This window comes from Ammodytes marinus (assembly GCF_949987685.1).
Source record: "Ammodytes marinus genome assembly, chromosome: 2".
Lineage (NCBI taxonomy): Eukaryota > Metazoa > Chordata > Actinopteri > Uranoscopiformes > Ammodytidae > Ammodytes > Ammodytes marinus.
Window position 1 is genome coordinate 25,033,421 of NC_137231.1, and position 24,858 is coordinate 25,058,278.

Below are 24,858 nucleotides of genomic sequence, written 5' to 3' on the forward strand. Positions count from 1 at the left end.
AAAGTACTCATTCTGCAGAATGAACCCTTCCAGAGTAATATATCATTATTATTTTGTTGGATTATAAGTATTGATGCTAATCTATGATACTATATCATACATTTTTTGCTGATTTTATTTGTATTATTATTTATATTCTAAGTATGTAAAGGTAACTGTCTGAAGCTAAAAAGTACAATGTTTTCCTAGAAAGTATAAAGTAACACTTTTCACCATGGTTGTGTGGGATAGTCTGAATGAGTACCATGATGCACACCTCAGTTTAATAAAGGCAGCATGCACTGAGAACTAAAGGAGAATATTGAGACACAAATACAGTACATGCCACAATGTTCATCTTCAAACAGCAGGTGGAGCTGTTGCTATGGGCTCCAACCCAGCTGTTAAGTCCCCCCCAACACACACACACGTGCACACAGACACACACACGCACACACACACGTGCACACAGACACACACGCACACACACACACACACACACACACACACACACACGTGCACACAGACACATGCACGCACGCACACACACACACACACACACACATGTGCACACAGACACATGCACGCACGCACGCCCCACACACACACACACACATGATGAGAGAGACCTCCTCCATCATCATATCTGTACAATAGGGCTTTATGAGGGAAGTCAAAGAACCTACCAACCTCCCTTCATCCTAACATCATCACCCCTTCCTCCTTCTCTTCATCTGCTGTGAAGAGAGGATTGGTCCAAAATTGCCCTAAAAATCTCTCATCATCTTCACAGATATAAGTCATGTTGCTCAGGCCTCGAGATCTTGATATCATCTTTGAAGTCAACAGATGAAAAGTGATGTTTTTCTGAGAGGAGTCCACAGTAGATTTATGTTCCCTGACATGTGAGCTACAAATGATCAGAGGTAGAAAATCAACAAAGTGCATTTAATTAAGTACATAGTCTATATTGTTTTACTCCACTGCATTTTATATGGTAACACATCACAATAAGGTACACAAAATTGTAGTACCTACTAGTTACCTACTACATAGGTTTTTGTGTGTTACCTACTAGATACCTACATTTTATTTTTGCATTAGCCTACCTACTACATAGGTTTTTTGTGTCACCTACTAGATACCTATTATATAGTTTTGTTGTGTTATCTACTAGTGACCAACTACATAGGTTTTCTTTGTGTTACCTAGTAGTAACCTACTGCATACGTTTTTTGTCACCTTATAGTTACCTACTAAATACGTTTTTTTGTGTCAACTACAAGATTCCTTACTACTATATAGTTTTTTGTGTCACCTACTAGTTACCTTTTTTGTGTTACCTACTAGTTATCTACTACATAGGTTTTTTTTGTAGTAGTATTTTTGTAAATACTACGTTGGTCATGGGAAGTGGATTATGAACAAATCAGTATCTCAGTATATCTCTGAGATTTTAGAAGCAGTTAATAAAATGGTAGGCCAGACACAAGATGTTTCTCAAAACATTTTTCTTAATGACATTAACAACATATACATTCAGATCAAAGGCATATTCTATAGCATTAGTAGCCTAGGCCTATTGTCAAAGGCTTAAAAATGTGCACGCTTTGTGTATGCCACTCTCGGTTTCAAGTGCTATTGAGAGCTGGCTTGGGTCGCACGCTGCATTGATCATTGATGAGCATACTCTACAGGGGTTTCCAAACTACCGCCCAAAGTATAATTTAAAAACATAATGGAATATGGTCCTTCAGTCCAAAGTGCACCATCACTGCTCCCACTCATTTCAAACCTGTTGCCATTATTAGTGATCAAAAAAATACACTACCCGGCCCCCATAAACCCATGTAGTAGGTATCTAGTTGGTAAGACACACAAAAAAACTGTGTAGTAGGTGTCTAGTAGGTAACACACACCAAAACTATTTAGTAGGTAACTTGTAGGTACCACACAAAAAAATAAACCTATAAATGCTATCTAGTTTTGGTAAACCATAGCTCCATATTATATCTCATTGTCTTGTGGCTGTTGTTCGTGATGCACACTTATTAGATTTAATTTATAAGCTCTTGTGTCAAACTTTAAATTAACCAAGAGGTCTCCAAACAGCAATGAGACCAGCTAATCCCTTAAACATGTGGTGCTAATACAGTAGTCTCATTTAATATACAGTGAAGCAGTACATTTACATTTCTTTTAATTAATAGTATTTTCCTACTGTCATATGACATTATCCTTTCACTACACTAATAATGGCCAGTGTTTTGTGTCTTCCTGATGCTCTTTTACAGTATCCCCCACTGCTCAGTTTCTCCTCGAGAACCTCCATTCACTCAGAACCAGTGAAGTGTAAGTGATGTTATTGTTCTCCAGTCTTTCGCGCAAAAGGGTGGATGCTCTTGGTTCTACGGGATGATGAGATCATGTTGATACTCTAACTACCTTCTGCAGTAGATGTTGGTAGAATTTTCATGTAAACTTAACTTTTGTTTACTGATTTTTATATAAAAATAAGACTCCGACGCTGTCCGTGGTGCTGAATTAGATTTTCTGATAGAAAGCTAAACGTGCTTTCAGACACGTTTCCCTGATATCTTTTCAACAGTGTGCAGCGAATGTTTTGGATTCCTTCATTTTTTTTGGTGCAACGGTGCAAGTCACTATAAATGCCTCCATTTAGGGCTCATTTAGCGTGGTTTGGCATGTGGCCTTTTCCAAAAAATTAACATGTGCTTGATTTGCATCTCACTTGTATCACGGCATCAGAGGGGGTCCAACACCCTTTGAGAGAACAATAAGACATTCTGCAAAAGCACTCGTTTGTTGAGTTACGAACAGCCAAGCGTGCAAGAGGGAGAAGGACACACACACTCACACACGCACACACACACACACACACACACACACACACACACACACACACACACACACACACACACACACACACACACACACACACACACACACACACACACACACACACACACACACACGCACACACACACACACACACACACACACTGTACTTCTTTCCAATTCACCAACAGTAGCTGTAAGGGGTAAGGGGCGGTGTCCAACAGACGTGTATAGCGGAGCTGGTGCGCACTCAGGCTCCACTGTTACGCATCAGTTGTTCGTGTAGGTGTAGGTACCAATGCCGACGTTACATCGGATTTGGATTGTATCTGTACAATACGAGTTGCGTCTTTATAACAACATTTAGGTTTAGGCACCACCCTAAGTCAAGTGTACAACGGCCGGGCTTCTGTGGAGCAACTTGGACACAGAGAAAGTTTCCGTGATGGGAGCGCATGGATGGAGCTTAGCGCGCCTCGGGTTTGTCATATGTGGATATTTTGCGTTTTTCTGCGGGGAACTTATCCCACTGGCCGAGGCGGGCTGCAGAGAGAGGGAGAACCCAAACTGCTGCACCGGCCGGAACAACGAATGTTTTGAGTACTCCAAGAGGAAAACTGTATGCTACTGTGACACATACTGTCAGAAAACCGGAGACTGCTGCGACGACTATCAGCGTGTGTGCCAAATATCTGGTGAGTTGCTTGGTCACTGAAATTCGGAATAAAATTGCTTTAAAAAAATTCGTGGATGCTTTCAAGACATGAAAGCTCATTGTGGTGGAAATTAGCACCAATACTCACAGATTTTGTCTGAATTCCATCTGTGTTGTGCACAGTGAGCCTGTTCATTGTTGTCCAGTTTGAGCCAGAGATGGCTGGCATTGAGGTGACATGGAGACAGTGAGACATACTACACATAGCTGTCTCTAGTGGGCACATTATGACTGTTTGTTTAGTGACTAGTGGGGGCTTGGCGGGGTAGCCTATCTCCTGCCGTCAACGTGTGTTTTTAAATTTGTGGGGTTGACCTTTGACTATCTAAACTCCAAACTTGCCATGAAGAGGTTGGAATGACTGATCAATAACAACATCACAAATCAGCATGGCAGTTCTCTCTTTAACAAAGAAAGAATACACTGCACTTGCAAATGTGTGTTTAGGTAACACCTCTCTTCATCATCCCGGCTGCTGCTATATAAGGACAAATGAAGGAATGGACAGCATGGGAACCAACTGCCAAAGATGGTCAGGATTACAGTAGAGCTGTGTCTGAGATGTGACAGACAGGAGACACTGTGACCTGTAACCAGGGCAGCTCTTTACAATTTGCTCACAAGGAGTGATTATCTCTGTAAAGATACACTGGGAGTGCGACTTGCCTTAAGTGCAGACTAACAAGCACCTGCTGGGTCGGACTTATACACCAAAGAGCACTTAAAAAGGCTGCAGCAATCCCTCTATTTAGGCACATGTAGTGTTTGTTGTGCCTTTGTTTGAGCTGTGAAGTGAACAGGCTGCCTCATCCAGACAATCACTTAAAACACTCTGCAAACATAGCTAAACCACCTGTCAAACACTGTTTAACGCAGGATGTTATACAGTGTTTTAATACATTTGTTGCACATTTTAATCAATTTACTGAAAAGCATGTAGCTTGGGTTAATTGATGTTTATGCATTTTTACAGGAATTACTTAATATTTCACTTAAAATTTAATAGAATTACAGTGAAAATCTATCTTATTTTTAAAACATTCTTAATCATGGACAATGATTAAGAATTTTTGCACAATTGTGATTATCTGATTCAACTGCCAAGCGTCTTTATTGAAAGTCGTAAAAAAATACTTTTTGCAGTGTGGCTTTTTCAGAAAAATGGGGATTTTAACAGCAGAGGCATTATTATCAGGCATGTACTGTAGAGACAGTATTTAGCATCCAGCAGCCAGCTGAGCACCATCCAGGCATCACTTGATCCATCTCATGTGCCTGCCAAGCTGAAACATAACAGAATAAGTTCAGGATAGCACCTCAGGTTGGTAGTGAGTCATCACTGCACTGTTCAGCAGCAGCTGGTCCCTCAAAGGTCAGCTAACGTCCGCTGCCACGTTCGTCTGTCCACTCACGTGTCTCTGTGGCCCACAGGTGTCCCTCTGACAGGTCGCTCCTGATGAAGCACAGCATTGAAAAGAAAAAAACAGATCTCTTTCTCTTGGACAGAGCCACACAATGATGTGATGCAGGGGTTACAGGTTGGGCAATGTGGTTACTGTACACATAAGCCTTGTCTACAAATTGAAAGAAAAAAGAAAGAAAAGAAAAGCAATTTTGGGCTTGGACATGTCTTTGACCTGTTTGAATCTGACAATGAAAAGGAAGCTAAAGGTGGAGTCAGTGATTCCAGAGAATGCTTGTTGTCAAAATCAATGGATATCTCCTCACGATCGATACCTGTCTGTGCTCTGTGTGCACTGAAAGTAATCTGGAATTTATTCAAAGCCTAGGCTCTGTAAACTGGTATGTAAACAAAGGGGCCCATCCATGCTAGGAACATGCCCGTTTACAGACCCGTAGGCTGTGTATTAACATTGGACCCCATCCTCCTCCTCCCCCCTCGCACACACAAAGTATGTACAGATTGTGATGAGATATTCAAAAATAGATTTTGACAACAAGCGTTCTCCAGAATCGCTGACTCCACCTTTAAACTTGATCATGCCCTTAAAGGTGTATGTACAGGTCAGTGAGCATGAGTGATGTACCTGAACTTGCTCCCTCTGCAACCTGAGCATCTTCACAGTGTAAACAGAACATGCTGCGGTGGCCTGGCTCCGTTCCATCAAAGCGCCTCCATGTTTTCTCACCCCCATCACACCCCTGACTCTCTCTGATCCTGATCCTGATCCTGCAGCTCTGTGTCTGTGTACTGTCTGTCACAGTCTGTAATTTCCTCGTGTCAGCTGTAGAGCTTGGAGTGGGCGACATCAGATAGAAGAGACAGAAGAAAAAAAAAAATGGCAAACCGTTTTGCACCACTTGAACACAAACACTTAAAGCTCTTCAGAGGGTGATACGCTTGGCTCCAGAGATGTCGTTCAGATTAAGCATTTGGCTGAAGTTTGTGGTGGTTGTAAACATTGTGTATTTATTAGGGCTGTCAAGCGATTAAAAAAATTAATCTAATTAATTACAGGCTCTGTGATCGCATACTTATATGACACTTTGTTGCCTGTTTATAAACAGCTGTAGACTATCCTGCAGTTTGTTTCTCTCTCTCTCTCTCTCTCTCTCTCTCTCTCTCTCTCTCTCTCTCCGTCTCTTGTAGCTCTGTCTCCTCTCCTTAGCCAGGTTTCTAGGCTACATGAAATAAAACCAGCAGGCTAAATGAAGACTGTCTATCTCCAAAACGCGCCGACTCATTCGCCATCGTACAACTCAAAGCCAAAAATATTGAGACACACACACACACCGACACACACCGACACACACCGACACACACCGACACACACACACACACACACACACACACACACACACACACACACACACACACACACACACACACACACACACACACACACACACACACACACACACACAGCTAGCAAACGAAAGTGAGACACGGAGGAAGATTGAGAGATAACTGAGTTTTGAACCTACATTGTTGGTGCCCACTAAATGAATAATTCACAGACACTGCGGAGAATAAAATAAGCTGTCTTCTAATCCTTCATGCTTATTTGCCTGAAACATCCCATAACACATCCATAGAGACCTCCGCCCCTTTGCCCCGCTTCTTTCTTTACTGTTTAATCCCGTGCGGGCAGCGTCCGCAAGCTGCGCTCTCATCTCACCCCTTTTGCACCGGGTCAAAGGGCACTATAGAAGTGCGATTAATCTGCATTAATTTTTTTAATCGCGTACATTTTTCTGTGATTAATTAATCAAAATTAACGCGTTAATTTGACAGCCCTAGTATTTATGTTATTCTGTTAGTATTAACCTATAACAAGTGGAGTCGGCTGTGGAATTTCTTAAGGAAAAATCCTCCCAACAACACATACAGCAAAACAACTTAGAGTGATGTGTCATGCATTCTTGGGACCATTTCACTCGTTGTGATGCGGAAAGTATAGTCTTTTTGAACATGCCAGGGGTTTCATCTGGTTTTCAAACCAGAGAATTATGGTGGTATTACTGGTAACGAAAACATTTAAGCAGAAAAATCCACCACAATCGGCTCCCGGACAAATTTTTGAGTTATGAGTTGCACAGTTGCACAAGTTAGTTTTAGTCGTTTTTGAAGGTGAGGGGGTGATGCACTGGAAGTTGATTTGATGATTAGTCTGGCTTCTAACTGCATGCAGGTCTTGATTCTCAGTGGACGTTATCTAGATTAATATCTCACAGCAACAACTTAGCTCAAAAGTATATGACTTGGCAGGGCTAACTGTTTAGGCATTTTTCTCATTCTAGCAAATAAACTGACTCAAGTATTTATTGAAACTTCAACTTTATTTTGTTTCCAGTTCAGCTACCAAATGATTTCATAACCAAGCAATGATAACCATCAGTCACACCATCCATCTTTGTGTGTCAGTTTCTTGGAAAGAGATCTTGGTTTGAGACATATGGGGGCAAATAAATTAAGCTTTAGCTTTGACAGCCTTAACACATCAAAACTGATTTCATTTTTTGGTCTGGATAAACTCTCGCTTCCAGCACCTTGCACTGCTTGTAAATATACTTTTTGTAAAGTGTTAAATATCTAGGTGGGGAGTTTTCTCACATGATTTTCTACTTACACCAAGTCTGTAATTGCTCATTCCTCTTCATGGACTCTAGAGATGAAACTGTCCCAGGAGGATAGCAGGAGCAGCTCCTCTCCTCTCCCTCTGTGGTGTCTGCTAGTTCTCACTTCAACAGGAAGACATATTGTAGCCTCTGTCTCAAATACACCAGAGGCTTGCTCATCATTTATCCTGCAGGCACCTCTGCCTCTCCTCCTTTCTATTAGGGCGAAGTTAACCCTCATGCCAGGATGTTTGCTCCCTTCCATCCTCGTTCACTCCCTCTTGTTATTCCTTGCTTCCCACACGTTCTTTCCTATGAGTAGAGAATGTTTTTACCACGCTGAGGGCTGAAACGGCCCAGCTGCTGTAGTTTTTGACAAACAGCAATACCTCTCCGTTTTTCCTGGTGCTCACATACTGCAAGCACGGTGATAGAGGCTCCTGGTTTTATATCCCTCATCAGACGCCTTCATAGCCCCCACTAGATACCACTGCATTCAGTTTTATTAGGAACTATTTTTGTGATAGAAAGTAATACGTATGTGAGGAAACCTGTTCACAGGAGGTGCTGTGGATTATCCTGAGTAATAGAAACATGAATGGACTTACTGGCATTTTTAAACACCTTCATACTATGACTGAAAAATGTGTGTGTTTGCATCCTTACACATTCAACTAAAAATGTGGTTAATATATTTGAATATATATTTTGGTATATTTATATTTTCCTTGTATTTCTCCCAAACCTAAAGCAGTATAGCTTCCCCACTAGAGTGCCCACTTCAGTTGTTGCTTTCACTCTTCAAATGTTGCCTCAACTCAGTGAATTACTCTGCTGTAAAGTTTACTTTGTCTATGATGAAGCTTTTTGTTTGCTTTCTTGTTTTGTTGTAGAATTTATATTTCGTATGTGCTTGTGTGTAGTGTCTTTCGTTATTGTGTGATAATAAAGTGTTGGGAGGCTACGCGATGCCAACACTTACTTTAGGTCTTGCAATTTGAACTGGAAATCTGTCTCAGCTGTGTTTGTAATGAGTCCTTTTAATTAGTAGATTCATCGGCTCCTCTTTTCAAGGTGTCTACAGGATACATTTATGTGCTAACCTGCTATTAGGGCTCAGTCCTGTGTCCTTCACCCCCATTATGAGGCTTGTCTGATGGGACCAAGGCTCTAGTCTACATGGGAGGGAGGGTTGGCTGGGGAGGTTTTTGGTGTCCAGAACAGCTGGACATCTGGGTCCCATCAAGGGGGAGATTGGGGGGGGGGAGGGCGGGAGAGTTAAAAAAAGGACCAGAATAAGGAGACAGATGGGGGGAAGAAAGAACAAGGGAGAGTGCTGGACAAAGTGATAAAGGGAGAAGAAGATAATGCAAATTGGGCCGGCAGGTCTGATAAGTCTTTTGTTATGAAATCCTAAAATGGAAGCAGAATTCAAGGAGAGTTGAAGAAAAAAAGACACAAATGCCAATCTGAAAAGCTAGATAGTGCGCTATTATCTCACTGTTGCAAGTGTGACTGGAGATTGGCTGACACGTTGGGAGATAAAAGCGCTGATGTTGGATACACATTCAGCAGTTTGGTTCAGTTTAAAGGGGGCTTCAAACTGCCAAGTAAATACTACTGGAACATCCTATGTTTCCCAAATGGTGCTAAATCAAAGTTTACTTTGCTTCACCATCGTTGTATTACCAGTATTGATCTCACATAGTTACATACAGATCCTAACCTTTATCGCTATGCATCCTGCGGCATTTCTTTCACTTGATCCTTAACAAATGCACCACTACCGCCACGCGCTTGAAAATATCAAATCAAATACATTTTCTTTATACAGGATATTTAAAACAAAAAGAGTTGAAAAAAGTGCTTAACACATAGAAATAATAAAACAATGGCAATGCAGACTCACAGAGAGGTAAAAGACCACATGCAACAATGTGCGATACAAGTGAGGTAGAGGAATAGACTAAGAGCTAAAAGACTATAAGAGGGACTTATGGGCACTCAAATGCTAATGACAACATGGGTGTTCTTTAGGACAGCAGGCGATGGTGTCGTAAAAACACTCCTGCTTTTGTCCAAAGGGGTCGCTAGAATGAAGAGAAACGGAAAGTTCCTCGAAGCCACTTGAACTATATTAGAGTTTGCGGATTTAAAGTAAGGATCAGGATTAGTTATATCCTGTTGGGGGGACATTTTCAACTATAGAGTCGCTGAAAACACTCTGTTAAAAATATAGGCTGATAAAAAAGACAAAAGCTGAACATGCTGACAAGTACCATTTGTTTCCTGTAATGGGGGTCATAGGTCAGAGGTGGCGGCATGCTTTCTAACCGGGGACTTTCTCGTCCAACAATGGAGCCAGGGGACAACAGTGGCCGTAAGCTCTGTGGGTCAGGCTGTGTCAGAATGTCAGCAGGGTTATCATGTGGGTGGTGGGTCTGCCACTCTGGTGGTTCCAGAAACAGAGTCGGGGGACCACCACCACAGTTTAGTAATTGCCTCCTGACCTCTGGTGGCTTGGGGCCAACAGGCTGAGAATACCGACAGAGCCGTAGTCCTGCTATAGGGTCTAGATCAGAGGGGTAATAGCCCTGTTTCCCCCCGGGTGCGGGAACTTGCTGTCCCTATCAGTTTCATTGCACACACCCCTCTGCAGTAAAGACCTCAAGTGCTCTGCTTCCTTGTGGTTTCCCCACTATTAAAAAAACAACAAAAAAAAAGGAAAATATTAACTTCCAATATGAGCGTCAGAGGATGTGGAAGAGGGAAGGAAAGGCGAGGAGACAGGAGTAAAGATAAGAAGAGGTGGAGGAGGCAAGAGTAGGAAGCTGATAGGGTTGCAGTGACTGATTCCATCACGCCCCACTGTATGCTTTCAAGAAAAGTTTATGTCACTCCACAAGTCTGCAGGGTATGTGTATGTCTGTGTGTTTTCGGGTGATGACTGAAGATGGAAGAATGCCAAATGGGTGGGTTTAATTTGACAGAATCTGTGTGTGTGTGTGTGTGTGTGTGTGTGTGTGTGTGTGTGTGTGTGTGTGTGTGTGTGTGTGTGTGTGTGTGTGTGTGTGCGCGTGTGTGTGTGCGTGTGTGTGTGAACAGGAGAAAGAGAGCTTTCAAGGTGCCGCCTGTTCGGTTCATTCCCATGGTCCTGTCTCAGTGACACAGCCGATCCACAAAGCCACTGTGGAATCTCTGCATTCCTGCACATTAGTGCTGCCCACCTGACACTCGCCTTTCCCAGATCACCACACATATACACACACACACACACACACACACACACACACACACACACACACACACACACACACACACACACACACACACACACACACACACACACACACACACACACACACACACACACACTTATTCACTTGCAGTATTGTACGCTGCTGGTGAGTGTCTACTATGAAGACAGAGAGAGGCAGATTAGATGGCGAGGGAGGATTAGATTCAGTTATGGTATATTTATCCACCCTCTCCCTATAATTTCATCAAAGAACATCTAATAGCTTCCAGCTGTGTGCACCTGCTCTCATTGTATTAAACATTTATTGTTGACAAAGACGCTCCAAACCCAGTATCAGGCTTTTTGAATAATCATTCTGTTGTAAATGTAAACGTTCCCATTTATTAATTTGTTTGGGAGATTTTGAGTGCGTCCCTACTTATCTTTTTATCGAGTGGGCACTTCCTGTCTGCCCTTATTACATTTCTGTGTTGGACAAGGCTTGATTACTAGAGACTCCTTGCTTTGATCAGAGCAGCCATCTAACTAATACAGCTTCCTCTTGGCCTGCTGTAATTGGCTAAATCAGACAGTTGAATGGGAAGCCTGATTGCTGCTGCAATGTTTATGTGGTGTTCTGTATTTGTGTGTGTGTGTGTGTGTGTGTGTGTGTGTGTGTGTGTGTGTGTGTGTGTGTGTGTGTGTGTGGGAAACCAGACAGAACAGGATGCAACATTAGCCTCTTATTTAAATGGCCCCACACATATGACCTGGGTTGCAGACTTCCTGAGTCTGGTTGATCTGACATTAGTAGATGGTAATGAGCCAGTCACTCATTTGCCGCCCACCTAGTGTAGTAGGTGAATACCCAGTGCAGTATTATGCAACTCTGGGTGTGTGTTGCAGCTCACACGTTCAGCCGTGCAGTAAGGCATGACTGCAAAGATTACAAGAAAGTTTACAACCACCTCTGGGGTAAAGATAAATACATGTTTTATTTTTTGTGTCGCAGCACAGCTGGAGAGATCTTTTCTTAGTTTTAATTCGCTACTTCCCTCATGCCTTTAAATCTTCCTGAACTGAAACCTTCCCAAAATGTATTTGACTTTCTCTGCATGTACTTTGAAAACGTGAAGCTTGTACAAGCGGCTCCTCCTTTTTTTGTTTGTATGTTTCTGATCCATATATTATGACCATTCCCCATCTTCAGGGATGTTTTTCTGAAGCCCTCAGCTGATCTCTCTGTTTTCCTGCTTCCCTAGCAGCCATTGACTGCGTGGTGGGATCGTGGGGTCCCTGGTCCTCGTGCACATCCCCATGTGGAGTTGGCAGCACAGAAAGGAGTCGCCAGGTATCGGTTCCCCCTAGAAACGGAGGCACGCCCTGTCCGGACCTCAAACAGCGGCGAGGATGCTTCGGAAACAACGCCATATGCAGCAGTGCAAAAGGTGAGAGCATGTCCTTTTTTCTATGCCCCTACACACATGCATTTTTGCATGCACCCACTCCACTCCACTCCACTCCACTACATATTCATTTGGTGGGTCAGTATTCTCCGGGGTATCTCTTGTCAACACATTTACTATAAGTAACACATTTGCACACATCTGTTCCTGAGACCTGTCTCCAGCTGCACCATTTCAAGTGCCTCAGCTATGCTCATTACGTTTGCATAACCTTCTCAGCAACGGAAAAACAAGAACACCGATTAACACTTTTCCAAGAAGAAGATATCAGGGGAATGGGGAATTGAATATCAGCGCACTTGATAACACATAGAATCATTTATTGATTTTGAGTCATGCTGGGATGAGCTTCAATTCAATTAAAATGTTGTAAGTGCTTATACTTCCACTGGCTTTGCCTTATTTAAAAAACAACAACTCTTCAGTGGAAACAAAAGCTTATCTGACATAATTGTTTGCCTTTTTTCGTTTCCACCTTTTTATCCCTGCATTTGAAGAGGTGGCAAAGATCCTGCCTGATTCTTTCAAGAGGACCTTCAAGGACCCTTGGAGGCGACCACACATGCTGATGAAGGAGGAGAAGGCTAGGTAAGGCCTCTATTATCAGACTGCAAACACACATGACTACTACTAACTGACCTGGCCAGCCCACTTTGTGTTTCGTTTGTTGCGCTTGCTTTTATGTGGTGTGTAAATGTATAGAGAGAAGAGTCTGGTACAGTGATTGAGATTTAATAGCAACATTTAAAAAAAAGCACACAAAAAAATTTAAAAGCCCAATGTTTCAAAAGCACACTTGATTCTATCTTTAAGCCCAACTCTTACTCCTCACTATAATTATAACCAACAAAAGGCCACTCTTTTTTTTCTGGCAATCTTTTTACACAAGAAGGCTATCAGATGTAATCTTGCTCATTCTGGTATGATGAACCTATTTTGTCCCAGCTCCAAAAGCTTCATTTCAACTTCTCTGATTTAGCTGGATTTTACTCCAGGTTTCACTTAGTTTCAAAGGTCTTTTAAGATTAACTTTGTGCTCCAAAAGATTAGAGAGTACAGACCAAGGCCAAGGTTGCCATAGCACGCAGAGCCTTGAAATTGCTTTGACTGTGTAACGTGAAGGCCGTCATTGAATATTTGCATCATTAGCTGACCTTCCCTGATAAAGCAGCCACAGCCCATGTTAAAGGTACAGCCCTCTCAGCATAGATGTCATCTTTGATCTGAGATGATCGCAGATGTTCTCGGAGCTGAACAAAAAAAAAATCAGGGAACGGGGAAATCAAATCTCTGCTGGTTTTTCCTGACAGCCCACAGCCTTTAAAGTGATTGAAATTGACATTAGATACCTTTGTTTTGACTGAAATACGACGCATAAGGGGATTGGAAGCACATTACTCATAGATGCGAGCCGTTCAGCAAGGCTGACACAGAGACGGGGTGATTTCACACAGACATCTGGTGCCCCAATAGGTCCCTGGAGTTGTCATGGAAGTTGATCCAGGAAACAAGGGGTTAAAATGATGAAACGACCATCGCTGGCTGTCTTTGACTCTTTTAGTGATATCTGTGACATGATCTGAATGAGTCATATTTCACAAAGATGTAGAGGCTGGAAGGAAGAGATTTATCCGTTCTTAGACAGACCTGTGTTGATACATTTCAGGAAGAATGTGATATGAACAGGGATTTACAGCATTTAAGATTAGGATGTGTCAGAACCGCATGATGATCCTCATATAAGCCATTACAAATACATTTCTGATAGAATCCATCCAGCCTGAGTGATAATCTCATTTTGAACTGAATCTTTCTCTACTTTCTTAACCTTGAATGTTCACTCGTAAAAAAATATTCAAATGTTACTGGTGGAGAAACTTCCCAAGAATCCCACTGAGAAAAACACTTTAGCTTGATGTTTTCTTAGATGACCCCCCCGCCCCTCCCCTCCCTACTGGGAATGGTGTTTAGTCACATCTGACTGAATCAGAGACAAAATAAACAGTGCAGACCTTCAAAGTCACTGCCAGAGAACACAGTGATCAAGAAAACAAGGCTTTATTATTGTTTCCATTGCATAGTGTCACAGAGCTGTGTTGATACTAGGATACTGCAGGTGACCGTGACACTGCTGGACCACCTTCAAATGGAGCCAAATCTCTTACCGGGAGGTTTGATTTGTCTTTAGTCTGGTTATTATTGTGATCAAGGCCAGCTTGTTGGGTTGGACGAGCGCTCGGCTTTCATTAATCAAGCCATGTTGTAATGCTTTTTGCTGTTGAACTACCTCTAGGGATAGGGAAGAGAACGTTTTTAAAAGTCGGTAAACCTGGCTTGTGTTTCGGTCTTCCTCAGGCCTTTTTCCATTTGCCTGTTTTGTTGTTGATGTGAATGAATGATAATACTCCAGAGCTCAGCTATTAGCTATTAGATGTTGAACTTTTGTCTATAGAGCATGTGAGAGGAGCCCCCCCGCCCCCCGTTTAATTCTCACAGGATTACTTATACGTCGATGGCTTTTTGAGTCTAAATATGTGAAATTTTTACTTTTTTTAACCAAGTATTTTGCCATACTTCACAATCAAATGAAAGAGAAATGAAGGGCATATATCTTTGACACGTTTCTTTTCTCTACTCTAGTTACTGTGTGTACCTGCGGGTGAAACAGACCAGTGCAGCCTGTAAACTCAAACTGTGGAGTGCCCAGCTGGTGAGGGAGAGGCTGGTCTGTGCAGAGTGTCAGAGTGACGCCATGTCAAAGTCAGACCGATGTGGAGGAGACGGCTTGGAGAGCACCAGGTAAACCTTAACACCAGAAGAAAACTGCAAAACATGTTTCCTCCATGACACTCTTGAATGTGTTGAGTTTAAGGTAATGAGCTTGTGTAGATGAGATTTTTGATGAAGCTCAGTGATCTTCATACTAAAAACCGTGTTCAATCTGTGAACTATTTCACTCATGTTAAACAGAGTTTCTTCTTCAACCCATAGACAATAGACACTAGCTTTTAACATACATTTAAAAAGCCTGTAGTGCCATAAAAAGCATCCATTAGTTTTTCTGACATTGGATCATTTGGAAAAATTGTTCCCCCCAAAATTGAAGTTACATTTTAACTTACTTAAACCTACTTATTCATTAAAAAAATCAAAAATTCCAAATGAGAATTTTAAGTTGAAAGCCACATCTGCATACATTTTCACTGATTGAAATTAAAAAATGAGAACCCCTTCATGTCTGTTCCGCTCCCTTTCTTCCCAGAACGTTCTGGGCAGCAGCTTCGGTGGCGGGCTGTCATGGTTCCTGGGTGCGAGAGTCGTCTTCTGAGGGCTGCCGGTGTCCCCCTTACTCTGTGCTCTTTGTGTGAGCCCACATGCAAACCACAGACCCATATGCAGGGACCAGATTCCCACCTCAACGCCTCTTTGCTAAACTGCCAGCGGAGAGCCCTGCCAGCCAAGCCAGACCGCTCCGATCCAGACTGCTGGATGGGTAACTCAAGGAGATCAGCATCATCCTGCCACCTTTTTTCCTTTCACCTCATACTCTGTACTGTACACACTATTGCTAAGCACACACAAATTCTCGCATTCAACTTCAGATTTTGCAGCCACGTGTTGTAGCCTACCTATTCTCCAAAGCACAGCAACGTCTATATGCCTTTTTACCTCTGAATCTTTGCTATCTACCTCCATCAATGCAAGTGCATTTGTTAATGCATAATGTATAAATATATAAATATATTATTTTGCTTTATACATTTTCTACCTTTGATTGTTCATGTGTTATGTATATGTGTCGATATAGCTACACGTACTTGTATCCAACAGTTAAAACACCAAACAAGCACTCGCTGCACTCCTCTGTCTAAGCCCCAATCCAAAGGGTCCCAAATCACCTGCGGATTGGAGACGGTGGTGAGAGACTGGTTCAACCAAATTGTATCCACTGCTAGAATCCTTCAGTCATCTATATCTGTGTTTCACAATTGTGTCCCTATTATTATTATTATTATTATTATTATTATTATTATTATTATTATTATTATTATTATTATTATTATTATTATTATTATTATTATTATTATTATTATTATTATTATTATTATTATTATTATTGCATGTCAATAGAAAACATTTATACCAGAAAATCAAGTTGTATATCAGGTATTGATTCTCAGGTGCTGAGATTTGTGTCTTTGTCTCCCATCAAGCTTCCTCTTTCATGTCTGCCCTTTTTTTTCTGATGGTCAGTCACTGATGTTTTACTAGTTTAAAGTGACTCACAGCTGAAATCAGTCCCATCTGTTCAGACCTAATATTGCTGGAGAGGAAAAAGAGCCATTTAAGAGAATTTCACTGTGGTTCTCTCTGTCCTCTGTGTCCAAGAGTGAAACAAATAATTGCTTCATCACAATGTTTTTCTTTCACTCCCTGCATTTCTCGGAAATCCTATTACCTTCATCAGGGAGGTTATTTTATTTAATTTTTTTTCAGCAAAGTAGCCTATCACCATCCAAATATAACCACCCTATACAGCCATGTTACTCCCATTCTATTAATTAAGAGATTCGCCTCCAAGCACTCCCCACAGCTTCTTCATCTGCACTTCTTGTTCTCCTCAGGCCTGGTTGTCTCTTCTGACTGTGTGCTTTCTTAACCACAGCGTTGCCTTCTTGACGTAAAAAAGTGAGTCAATTGGCTCAGTATGCCTTTCCTGAATCATTGGTACTGCTGGGTTTAAGAGGAGGACACGTGAAGTCCCAGTAATAGAGGGCTTTTCTCTCTGGAAAATATGTGACTTTCTCTTTCTCTCCCGTGTCTGTGTCTGTGTTTGTGCGTTTATTTATTATAAAACAAGTGATGATATGATTAGTGCAGCACAGCATACTCTGTACAATGTCCATTAGTGAAAATAAACAACTATATTGTCATTTAGCCCCCTCTTGTCATGCTTTCTAATTTGGGTATTTCATTGCATCAATGCATTTGGATTAACCAGTAATTTAAACTGTTTTTTTGTTACACACACCACCATTAGCATTTTGGACTCTCTGCAATTACCACTACAAGCAAAGCACCGCTAAGTATATCCCTCAGTGTGCTTTAAAAGTTAAAAGAGGAGCACTGCTGAACACACACAACATAACGCAAACATGTACCCAGTAAAATACTTTTGTTGCATTCTTGAAATGTCTTTCCTTTGGTGTAAATGGGAGGACGACAAGCAACCTGACAAACTAATGCGTATAATCGAGTGTTCGCGTTACATTCTTCTGCAATTTGGGGTTTTTCTGTTTGTGATGTAACCGCCAGAGATGATGTGTGGACAGGCCAAACACACGTAAAGGCCTGGGAGGCCGTACAACTTAACCTCATCTGAAAACACATCTGAAGCTCAATGTTTTTGTATTCTCTGCGGCTCTGGACAGAAAATGCCAATACAGTATATGTAGCGGGAGTGTCTAAACCTTGACCCTGATCCTGAAAGTTGTTTAAAAAGTCCATGCGGACAGTTTCTAAACATTTGTCAACCACACGCCCCACAAATAATCCTGTATAAAGAAAATATCCAAAGACATTTGTCCGAAACGAGACCACCTACATTTTACACTTCCCAAATGAGTCCTTTCAGAAAGTTTCATACTCCTTGCTACTTGTATGTGTTTCAACTCGGGGGCACTTGAACTTTACCTCCTCCGTTGATCTCACCGGCCACCCTCACCCCTTTCTCTGGACTCCCTCCTCCCTCTCACCAGCTCCCTGCCAAACTCTCCGCCGTCAGCACAACTCTTTATTTTCCTCTTACTACAACAGTGGCAATAGAGTGCTGTCAGCCTGACAGTCCATCCCCTCTGAAGCAGGCTTTACCCCCTGGCTGGCCTGCCTCTACTGCTAACCCGCTTTCCAAAGGGCAGGAAGGCCCGTCTCTGGCCCAGTGCCTGATGGGCTCCGACAGCAGTGTGTTCTGGGATTACGCCCGCTGAAAAGGGGGGCATTCCAGCACCAGCGGCCATTGTCACCGCACGGCCACTGTTTGCTTTTGACAAGACAGCTGTTCAAAGCCCTCCCGGCCCCCATGGATGGCGTTGAAGGGAAAGAACCCAGGGGTGACTTCCGTTTATTGGTGGTGTCTCTGTGGCTGTGCGCTGCCACCTCCACCTGAGGTTACCTCAACAGTATACTGTATTAATCAGTAGCCCCACTTTGTAGATCTCCTGTATTGTTTCTACATGATCACGATTGAGTCAAATAAAGCAAGGACAACTTTATGAAACAAGGCCTGTCATTTGATAAACTTAAGACTTTTTTATTTGTTCTACCCACAGAAATACTCCCTCCAACCAAGTGCACCTCCTTCCCCTGAACCACACAAGGTGAAATTGATTCATCCATATGGCTGCATTGCATTGTCTAAATCCAAGAACATCCTTGACTTTTTCCTTTCCAGATGTGGAAGTGATGCTGCAATTACCTGGTCCTCTAAGTTTCCATGTACCTTGTTTACTTGTTTGTGTGTTGACCACATGTGCAATAAGAGGAGTCACATTTACCAAACCACAACGGAAACACAACCCGGTACATTCAATTACTTATCCATCCATTTATAGTAATCCATACATGAAATGTCTTTTTTTTGGACCTGCCGTTCAAGATGCTAATTGAATCATTTCCTACACAGTAGTATTCTTGATTCTTTTTGTTCCAAATCTTTGTAGACAGTTTTGTTCGTGGTTCTGCAGCAATTCAACCGAGCCTTCTTCAAATGCAAATAAAACAAATAAAGTATTAAAATATCTACAAACACATGCTTGAAAAGTTGCACAAAACTCCTTCTAGTTTAGACATGGAAGGGCCTCTCTCAGCTTGGGGCCCTGGGTAGTTTGTTTGTACCCCCAGTTCCCCCTCTGTGTCGCTCCAGTGTTCTCTATGTGTTTTTGTGAAGAGTGTTCTCTGTGCTGTAATTAACAAGTCATCCTAATGAGGGCCTCTGTAGGAGCAGCTGGTCCCATGCAGAGGAATGATAATGAATAGACGCCATGCCATGAGGACCTGAGCCTAACACCAGCAATCAGCTGCTACACAACAGGGCTGGTACATAACACACAGAAACACACACCATATGATTAATGTTCTCCTTTCACCCACAAATATCACCCTGTTGCTAGATCACAATGCATGACATATGGCAACAGTCGGATACTAAGTTGACATATAATATCTAATTGATTATTCTGGAGAAAAATAGCACGGATAGATGCAACAAGAGATACTTTCTAGAAATATGGCGTCACCTTGTGGCGCTTGCGACTTCCTGCTCCACTTTAACAGCATCAATTGACACACCTGAGAATACCCTTACATGTGAATTTATTGGGTGGTTTCGATTTCGAATACATGATACATATGGAAAAAGTGAAACATTGTGACCATAAACCCTGATTTGTTTTTACTTTTGATCTCCTCTTTACAATGTATTTGAAATTTATAAAACACAAATGTCTCGGAAGATATACTGAAAATGGGGATATTCCATCAGTTTCGAGTTTTTTTTATATTCACAGCTAGTTTGTTCACATTATTTACGCTGTTCCCTTGATCACGTCTCAACATCTATTTATCAATATAAATTCTAGGAAAAGCACTAAAGAACATGACCTTACTTTGAAAAAAAACTTCAATGTATCAGAAAAAAGTGAAACATCATAATGAGGTTTAACAATAGAGACAGAATCATGGCACAGAACCAAAAGCTAGTCTACTGCATACATATAAATGATATGTAAGGCAAAATGTGACTTGAGCTAGACATATTAAGTGTTTTTGTACATTGTAGAGGCAGCAATTCGAGTTAACAGTGAAATATGAATAATACACACTTCATATAATATGAATAACACATTCCAGTTATAGACATACGACATGTTTCTGTATGTACTCAACCATTACTTCATCATAAGAATACCTCATTAGTCAAACCATTCATCTGTTTTGCTTGAAAGATGACCAAACTTTTGACTTTTCCGACTGATACTCTAATCTTCCAAACCAATGCAAAATTCAACAGACTACATTCAGACAGAGGTGCAGTGAAGTAAAACATTTTTTCCTTACCATCCCATGTATCAAATACACACATGGAATAAAAGCACACGGGTGAAAAAAAAAACGGGGAAAAAAGTGGCAGGAGGAATTTCTACACAAACTTGGATTTAAGGGCAAATCTGATACAGAAATGACCTTTTCAGCCATTCGAGAAGAAAATAATATGGATAAAATGTGTTCACTTTATCATCAGCCAGAGTTACATGATCTAATCCATAAAGATAATATTAAAGGAACTCATAGTTAAGTCAACAGAGGTCGGGATGGAGAACCATATGAGAAGATGACATGTTGCTGCCCTATGTCTCTGGAAAGGTCCAAGTGTTTTCTGTTATTAGAGTTTTTTAATCTGTTGGTTTGTGTTGCCGATCTTGACATCCATCTTGTCCACTTTATTCAGCAGGGCATCGATGGAGTCGTCCTGGTTGGTGATCTCACTCTGAAGGCCAAGTCCAAGGTTCTTCAGTCTGCTCAAGCCATTGGCCATGTCATCTAGATAATTCATAACAGGACAACTTTCATTACTGAAAGGATTGGCAGAAAACACTTCAAATGATTTGCTTTTTTGATTTTAGGCTAATTGCAGTGAATTAAATGTATTTTGTAATAAAGAATACCTGGCACAAGTTATACAATTATAATTTAAATAAAATCAAAAGATATGGTGTCATCCCCTTCTGCCTTTCTTGGGACTGCACTGTATAAAAGTGTATAGTATAATCAAGTAAAAATACATGAAGTTTTTTACCTAAATTGTTGTCGAGAGTCTGGTGAGCCTCCCTAAGGTGTTTGTTTTGGGGGTGTCCATTGTTTCTAGATGAGCTGTCCTCCATTGATGCAGAAGCTCCAAATCCTTGAACACAGACATGACATGAAAATGAAATGGTGGCAGCCGGTTCTGTGGCACGGTTCTGCCATGCTAAAGGTTGTTGTGCAAAGTATTACCTCCTGTCTCCAACTTCCTTAGGTTGGGGTGGCTGGCTTGGTACTTATCTTCATGTTCTCTGCTGCTGGACATGGCACTCTGTAATCTGAGGAATCAGATAAGCATTGCTCAACCATTTAGAGAATGACAAAAAGCTGGAAATGGCAATAGCACACATTTTATGGTTGCGTTACTCAAAAAATAATTCTGAGTCAATTGTTATAATGGCTTTGTTGTAAAATACAATTTTCAATTTGGCTCCAGAGATCTCAAATACATTGAAGTTAACTGTATGGGTGGCTGTGGCCAAGTGGCTAGGGTGGTCGTCCACTGGGTTGCAGGGTTGGTGGTTCAATCCCCCATCTCCCCGCCACAAGTCCAAGTGTCCCTGGGCAAAGAGACACTGAACCCCAAATTGCTCTCGATAGAAGCTTGCACCCTGCGTGGTAGCTGCTGCTATTGATGTATGAATGTGTGTGTGATTGGGTGGATGTGTACAAATTACAAAACAATGTAAAGTGCTTGGGGTATGTAAAAAACCAGGGAAAAGCGCTATATAAGTCCATTTATGTGATGCAAGGACCTGTAAAGTGTTGGCCAACGTTGTTAGTTAAGACAATGTGTTTTGGATATGGAATAAAGTTATTTAATTAAGTTAATAAACTATGTAACTACCTATATCTGCATACTGAGAGTGAAGGACTGGAGCTCTTACTTGTCGCTGGCCTGGTAAGGCTTTGGCTGCTCAGGTGGTGGCTTTGTCTCTGGCTTGCTCTTAAAGTAGTTGACCATGCCGCCCCACACACTCTTGATACTGGTAATATGCGTCTGGCTGGTCTTCAGGTCCTGCTCCATGTTGTCCAGCATCTTGTCTGATCTCTTCAGAACCTCACCCTGTCGCGTCAGCTCCTAAAGAGACAAAGACAGACAGAAAGATAGATAGATAGATAGATAGATAGATAGATAGATAGATAGATAGATAGATAGATAGATAGATAGATAGATAGATAGATAGATAGATAGATAGATAGATAGATAGATAGATAGATAGATAGATAGATAGATAGATAGGGAAAGAGATAGTGAGAGAGGAGAATGAGAGATGCCACAACAATGTTTTTGTTGGTGGCTGTCCTGACCCTATCAGAGACAAGGAATTTCTTTGTGTGCCAGGGTAAAGTGGATTAGCAGCAGCACATACCTCTGCAGTTTCTACACCCATCTTCTCTGATTCATAGATGAGACCCAGGGACCGGTAGCTGCTGTCCACAGCAGACTGAGCTGTACGCCTCACTTCCTGCTGGAGGTACCGCTGCCTCCTCTCGGCATCACTCAACCCACTGTCCTCCTCTTCATCATCGAACCCTCTACTTTTAGGCTTAAAACCCTCGTCTTCTTCATCGTCTGCAAACGGGTTGTGGGATTTAGGGTAGGCCATCTGTGGAGCAGACACACATGATTTTGATTAAACAATCTAAGATCGGCAAGTCTTTTTCAACTGTATATCATGATCTTCACCTGTGTGGAGCTACAGTTTCTGAGGTCTAGACTGAACTTTCCCCATGAACAGAGAGTTTCGCTTCTGTTGGTACTTTGACGATGTTTGAAATGGGAACAACATTTGATAAAAAACAAAATAAATCTGTTAGTTGGTTAACTGATAAATCAATATGTTTTTCAGTTTTGATCATCAACTCATTTTATTGACCAATCATCCAGAATACAGCTTCACCAATGTCAAGAGTTTATTTTCTTAATTTCATTACACATTAAAACTCCGATTAGTTAGTCCATTATTAAATAAAGAATACATATTTTATAATGAAAATAATGCTTATATTTTTATTCCTGAAATACAAATAATAAGAATTGTAAGGATCAGTTGCATGCTGATTTGATCAATGGTATCCAACATAGAGATAAGTTATTGAAATGGTAGTTTCAGCTAGCTACAATTTTCTACACAGAGGTGAACAAAACGAGTTTTGAGGAATAAAGAGAGTCACACCAAAAATTTGGCACATTGCTGATCTACTGATGAACTTCTGGGCAATGATAACCAACTGTATCGCTTCACTAGCTGTTTCAAGAAGTGGAGGGCTGTTGGCTAGCTAGTTAAGGAGTATACTATAACCAAATAATCACACAGATTAGCCAAGACTAGACGGAGCTGTGATAACATTTATGTTTTGCTATCGTATAATAAGCTACCTAGAAAGAAAAAGAAAATATAATAGATATGATCCGTTTAACAAACCTTTAACCGTCGGAGCTAAAGACGCTCTATCAGCTGACTGTTACCGACACAACACTTCATGTGACGTGGTGACGTATGGTGACGTAACCGCGTGTACTCTTCAAAACAAAACTGCATATAAAAAAATATATATATCTAGACGTCTGGCGCTATCTGTGTGTTTATATTTGTATAACCTGTTACTCTAGCATCTATAATATAAATATAAATCGTAGCAATTAAAATAGTATGTGGCAGATTAGGACAAGTTAAAGTTTTTAAGACTTTATGAATGCCAACAATTGGAATAAAATCAACGACCAATTTTACAATAACCAAAACTGTAGAGAAAAACTACATTACTGTAATTACTTTGAGTTAGGGAAAGTGTTGCACAAAAACATGACCTCTTAATGCAGTGAAAGTATGAAGATCTGGGCTACATTAAATGTTTAAAAAAATGCTAAACAACTAAAAAGCCAAAAATAATAATGTGCCATAACATTTCAGTTATGTGAGAGGGATTTGAAATGAATAATAACTTAAAATGGATGCTTATGCGTTTTTAAATGGCAACATCAGAATAAAGGGTTGATATCAATATGATCCCCCAATTCTTAGCACTTTTAAGACTTGTTAAAGATTGATTTTAAAACATTTTAATACAAATCAAGGATTTATTTTTAAATATTTAGTCAAGGCTTGGTAAGACTTTTAAGGTCTTGTAGGAGATAGGAACCCTGAACGTAACTAACCCCTCGTTTGTCCCTGCTGCATTGCCGTACTGCGGCTTTGCAAAAGAAAAGTGCCAGCTTCTCGCCTGATTCCTCGCCTCGCTGAATCTCGCTCGCCTGATGTAAACATGTCTGTACTGGGAGGTGGTACGAGAGGCTTTTATTTCAACACAGTGCTGTCGCTGGCTCGCTCTTTAGCTGCCCACCGCCCCGCGCCAGTCGAAAAGGTGAGATAGGAGAAAAACCTAGTGAGCAAATGAAGTGAAATGTCTTATTAGCTAACGTTGACACAAGCAACAGGGTTGTTCAGTGAGTAACTCCGCTTCCGCAGTCAGACCGCGGTTTATTTTGACGTTACAGCAAAGCTAACATTTGACAGGTGTGTCCACGTCTGCAGTTATGATGAACCACTGGAGCTTGGTCTTCTTGACGTATTTTTACCTGTTAAAAGGGAAAGTGTGGGCTAATGCAGAAGGAAGTGGCGTCGCTACGTGCGGTGCCTGTTTCTGCATGATTCAGG

The 24,858-nt window shown here is 41.4% G+C and overlaps 3 protein-coding genes across 3 annotated transcripts in view; 2 read left to right on the forward strand and 1 right to left on the reverse strand.

Annotated features, from left to right (window-relative positions):
* Nucleotides 1-3,283: 3,283 nt before the first annotated feature.
* LOC307261927 (somatomedin-B and thrombospondin type-1 domain-containing protein) lies at nucleotides 3,284-15,705 on the forward strand (the record flags this gene model as incomplete). The annotated part of the gene is made up of 5 exons (XM_080042615.1): nucleotides 3,284-3,533; nucleotides 12,134-12,319; nucleotides 12,835-12,925; nucleotides 14,978-15,136; nucleotides 15,600-15,705. The coding sequence occupies 5 exons, from the start codon at nucleotides 3,284-3,286 to the stop codon at nucleotides 15,703-15,705; spliced, it is 792 nt and encodes a 263-aa protein (XP_079898741.1).
* A 3,986-nt stretch (nucleotides 15,706-19,691) lies between these two features.
* snap29 (synaptosome associated protein 29) lies at nucleotides 19,692-23,678 on the reverse strand. Its single transcript, XM_080044317.1, has 6 exons — nucleotides 23,626-23,678; nucleotides 22,570-22,806; nucleotides 22,084-22,277; nucleotides 21,389-21,474; nucleotides 21,192-21,296; nucleotides 19,692-20,935 (listed from the first exon to the last, which is right to left on the reverse strand). The coding sequence occupies exons 2-6, from the start codon at nucleotides 22,804-22,806 to the stop codon at nucleotides 20,778-20,780; spliced, it is 780 nt and encodes a 259-aa protein (XP_079900443.1). The 5' UTR covers nucleotides 23,626-23,678; the 3' UTR covers nucleotides 19,692-20,777.
* A 776-nt stretch (nucleotides 23,679-24,454) lies between these two features.
* Nucleotides 24,455-24,858, forward strand: part of pi4kab (phosphatidylinositol 4-kinase, catalytic, alpha b) — a 30,157-nt gene continuing 29,753 nt past the window's right edge. The window contains exon 1 of the mRNA XM_080040287.1: nucleotides 24,455-24,565. Within this exon, the coding sequence (XP_079896413.1) occupies nucleotides 24,467-24,565 (99 nt within the window). The 5' untranslated portion in view covers nucleotides 24,455-24,466. The remainder of the gene's footprint in view (nucleotides 24,566-24,858) is intronic.

Excerpts from the sequence above, each read along its gene's own strand:
- snap29 (XM_080044317.1), bottom strand. The coding sequence starts at position 22,806 with ATGGCCTACCCTAAATCCCACAACCCGTTTGCAGACGATGAAGAAGAC. Across the intron at positions 22,278-22,569 it reads TGGGTGTAGAAACTGCAGAG|GAGCTGACGCGACAGGGTGA; the intron begins GTATGTGCTGCT and ends TTGTCTCTTTAG. Across the intron at positions 21,475-22,083 it reads CCTTACCAGGCCAGCGACAA|ATTACAGAGTGCCATGTCCA; the intron begins GTAAGAGCTCCA and ends CTGATTCCTCAG.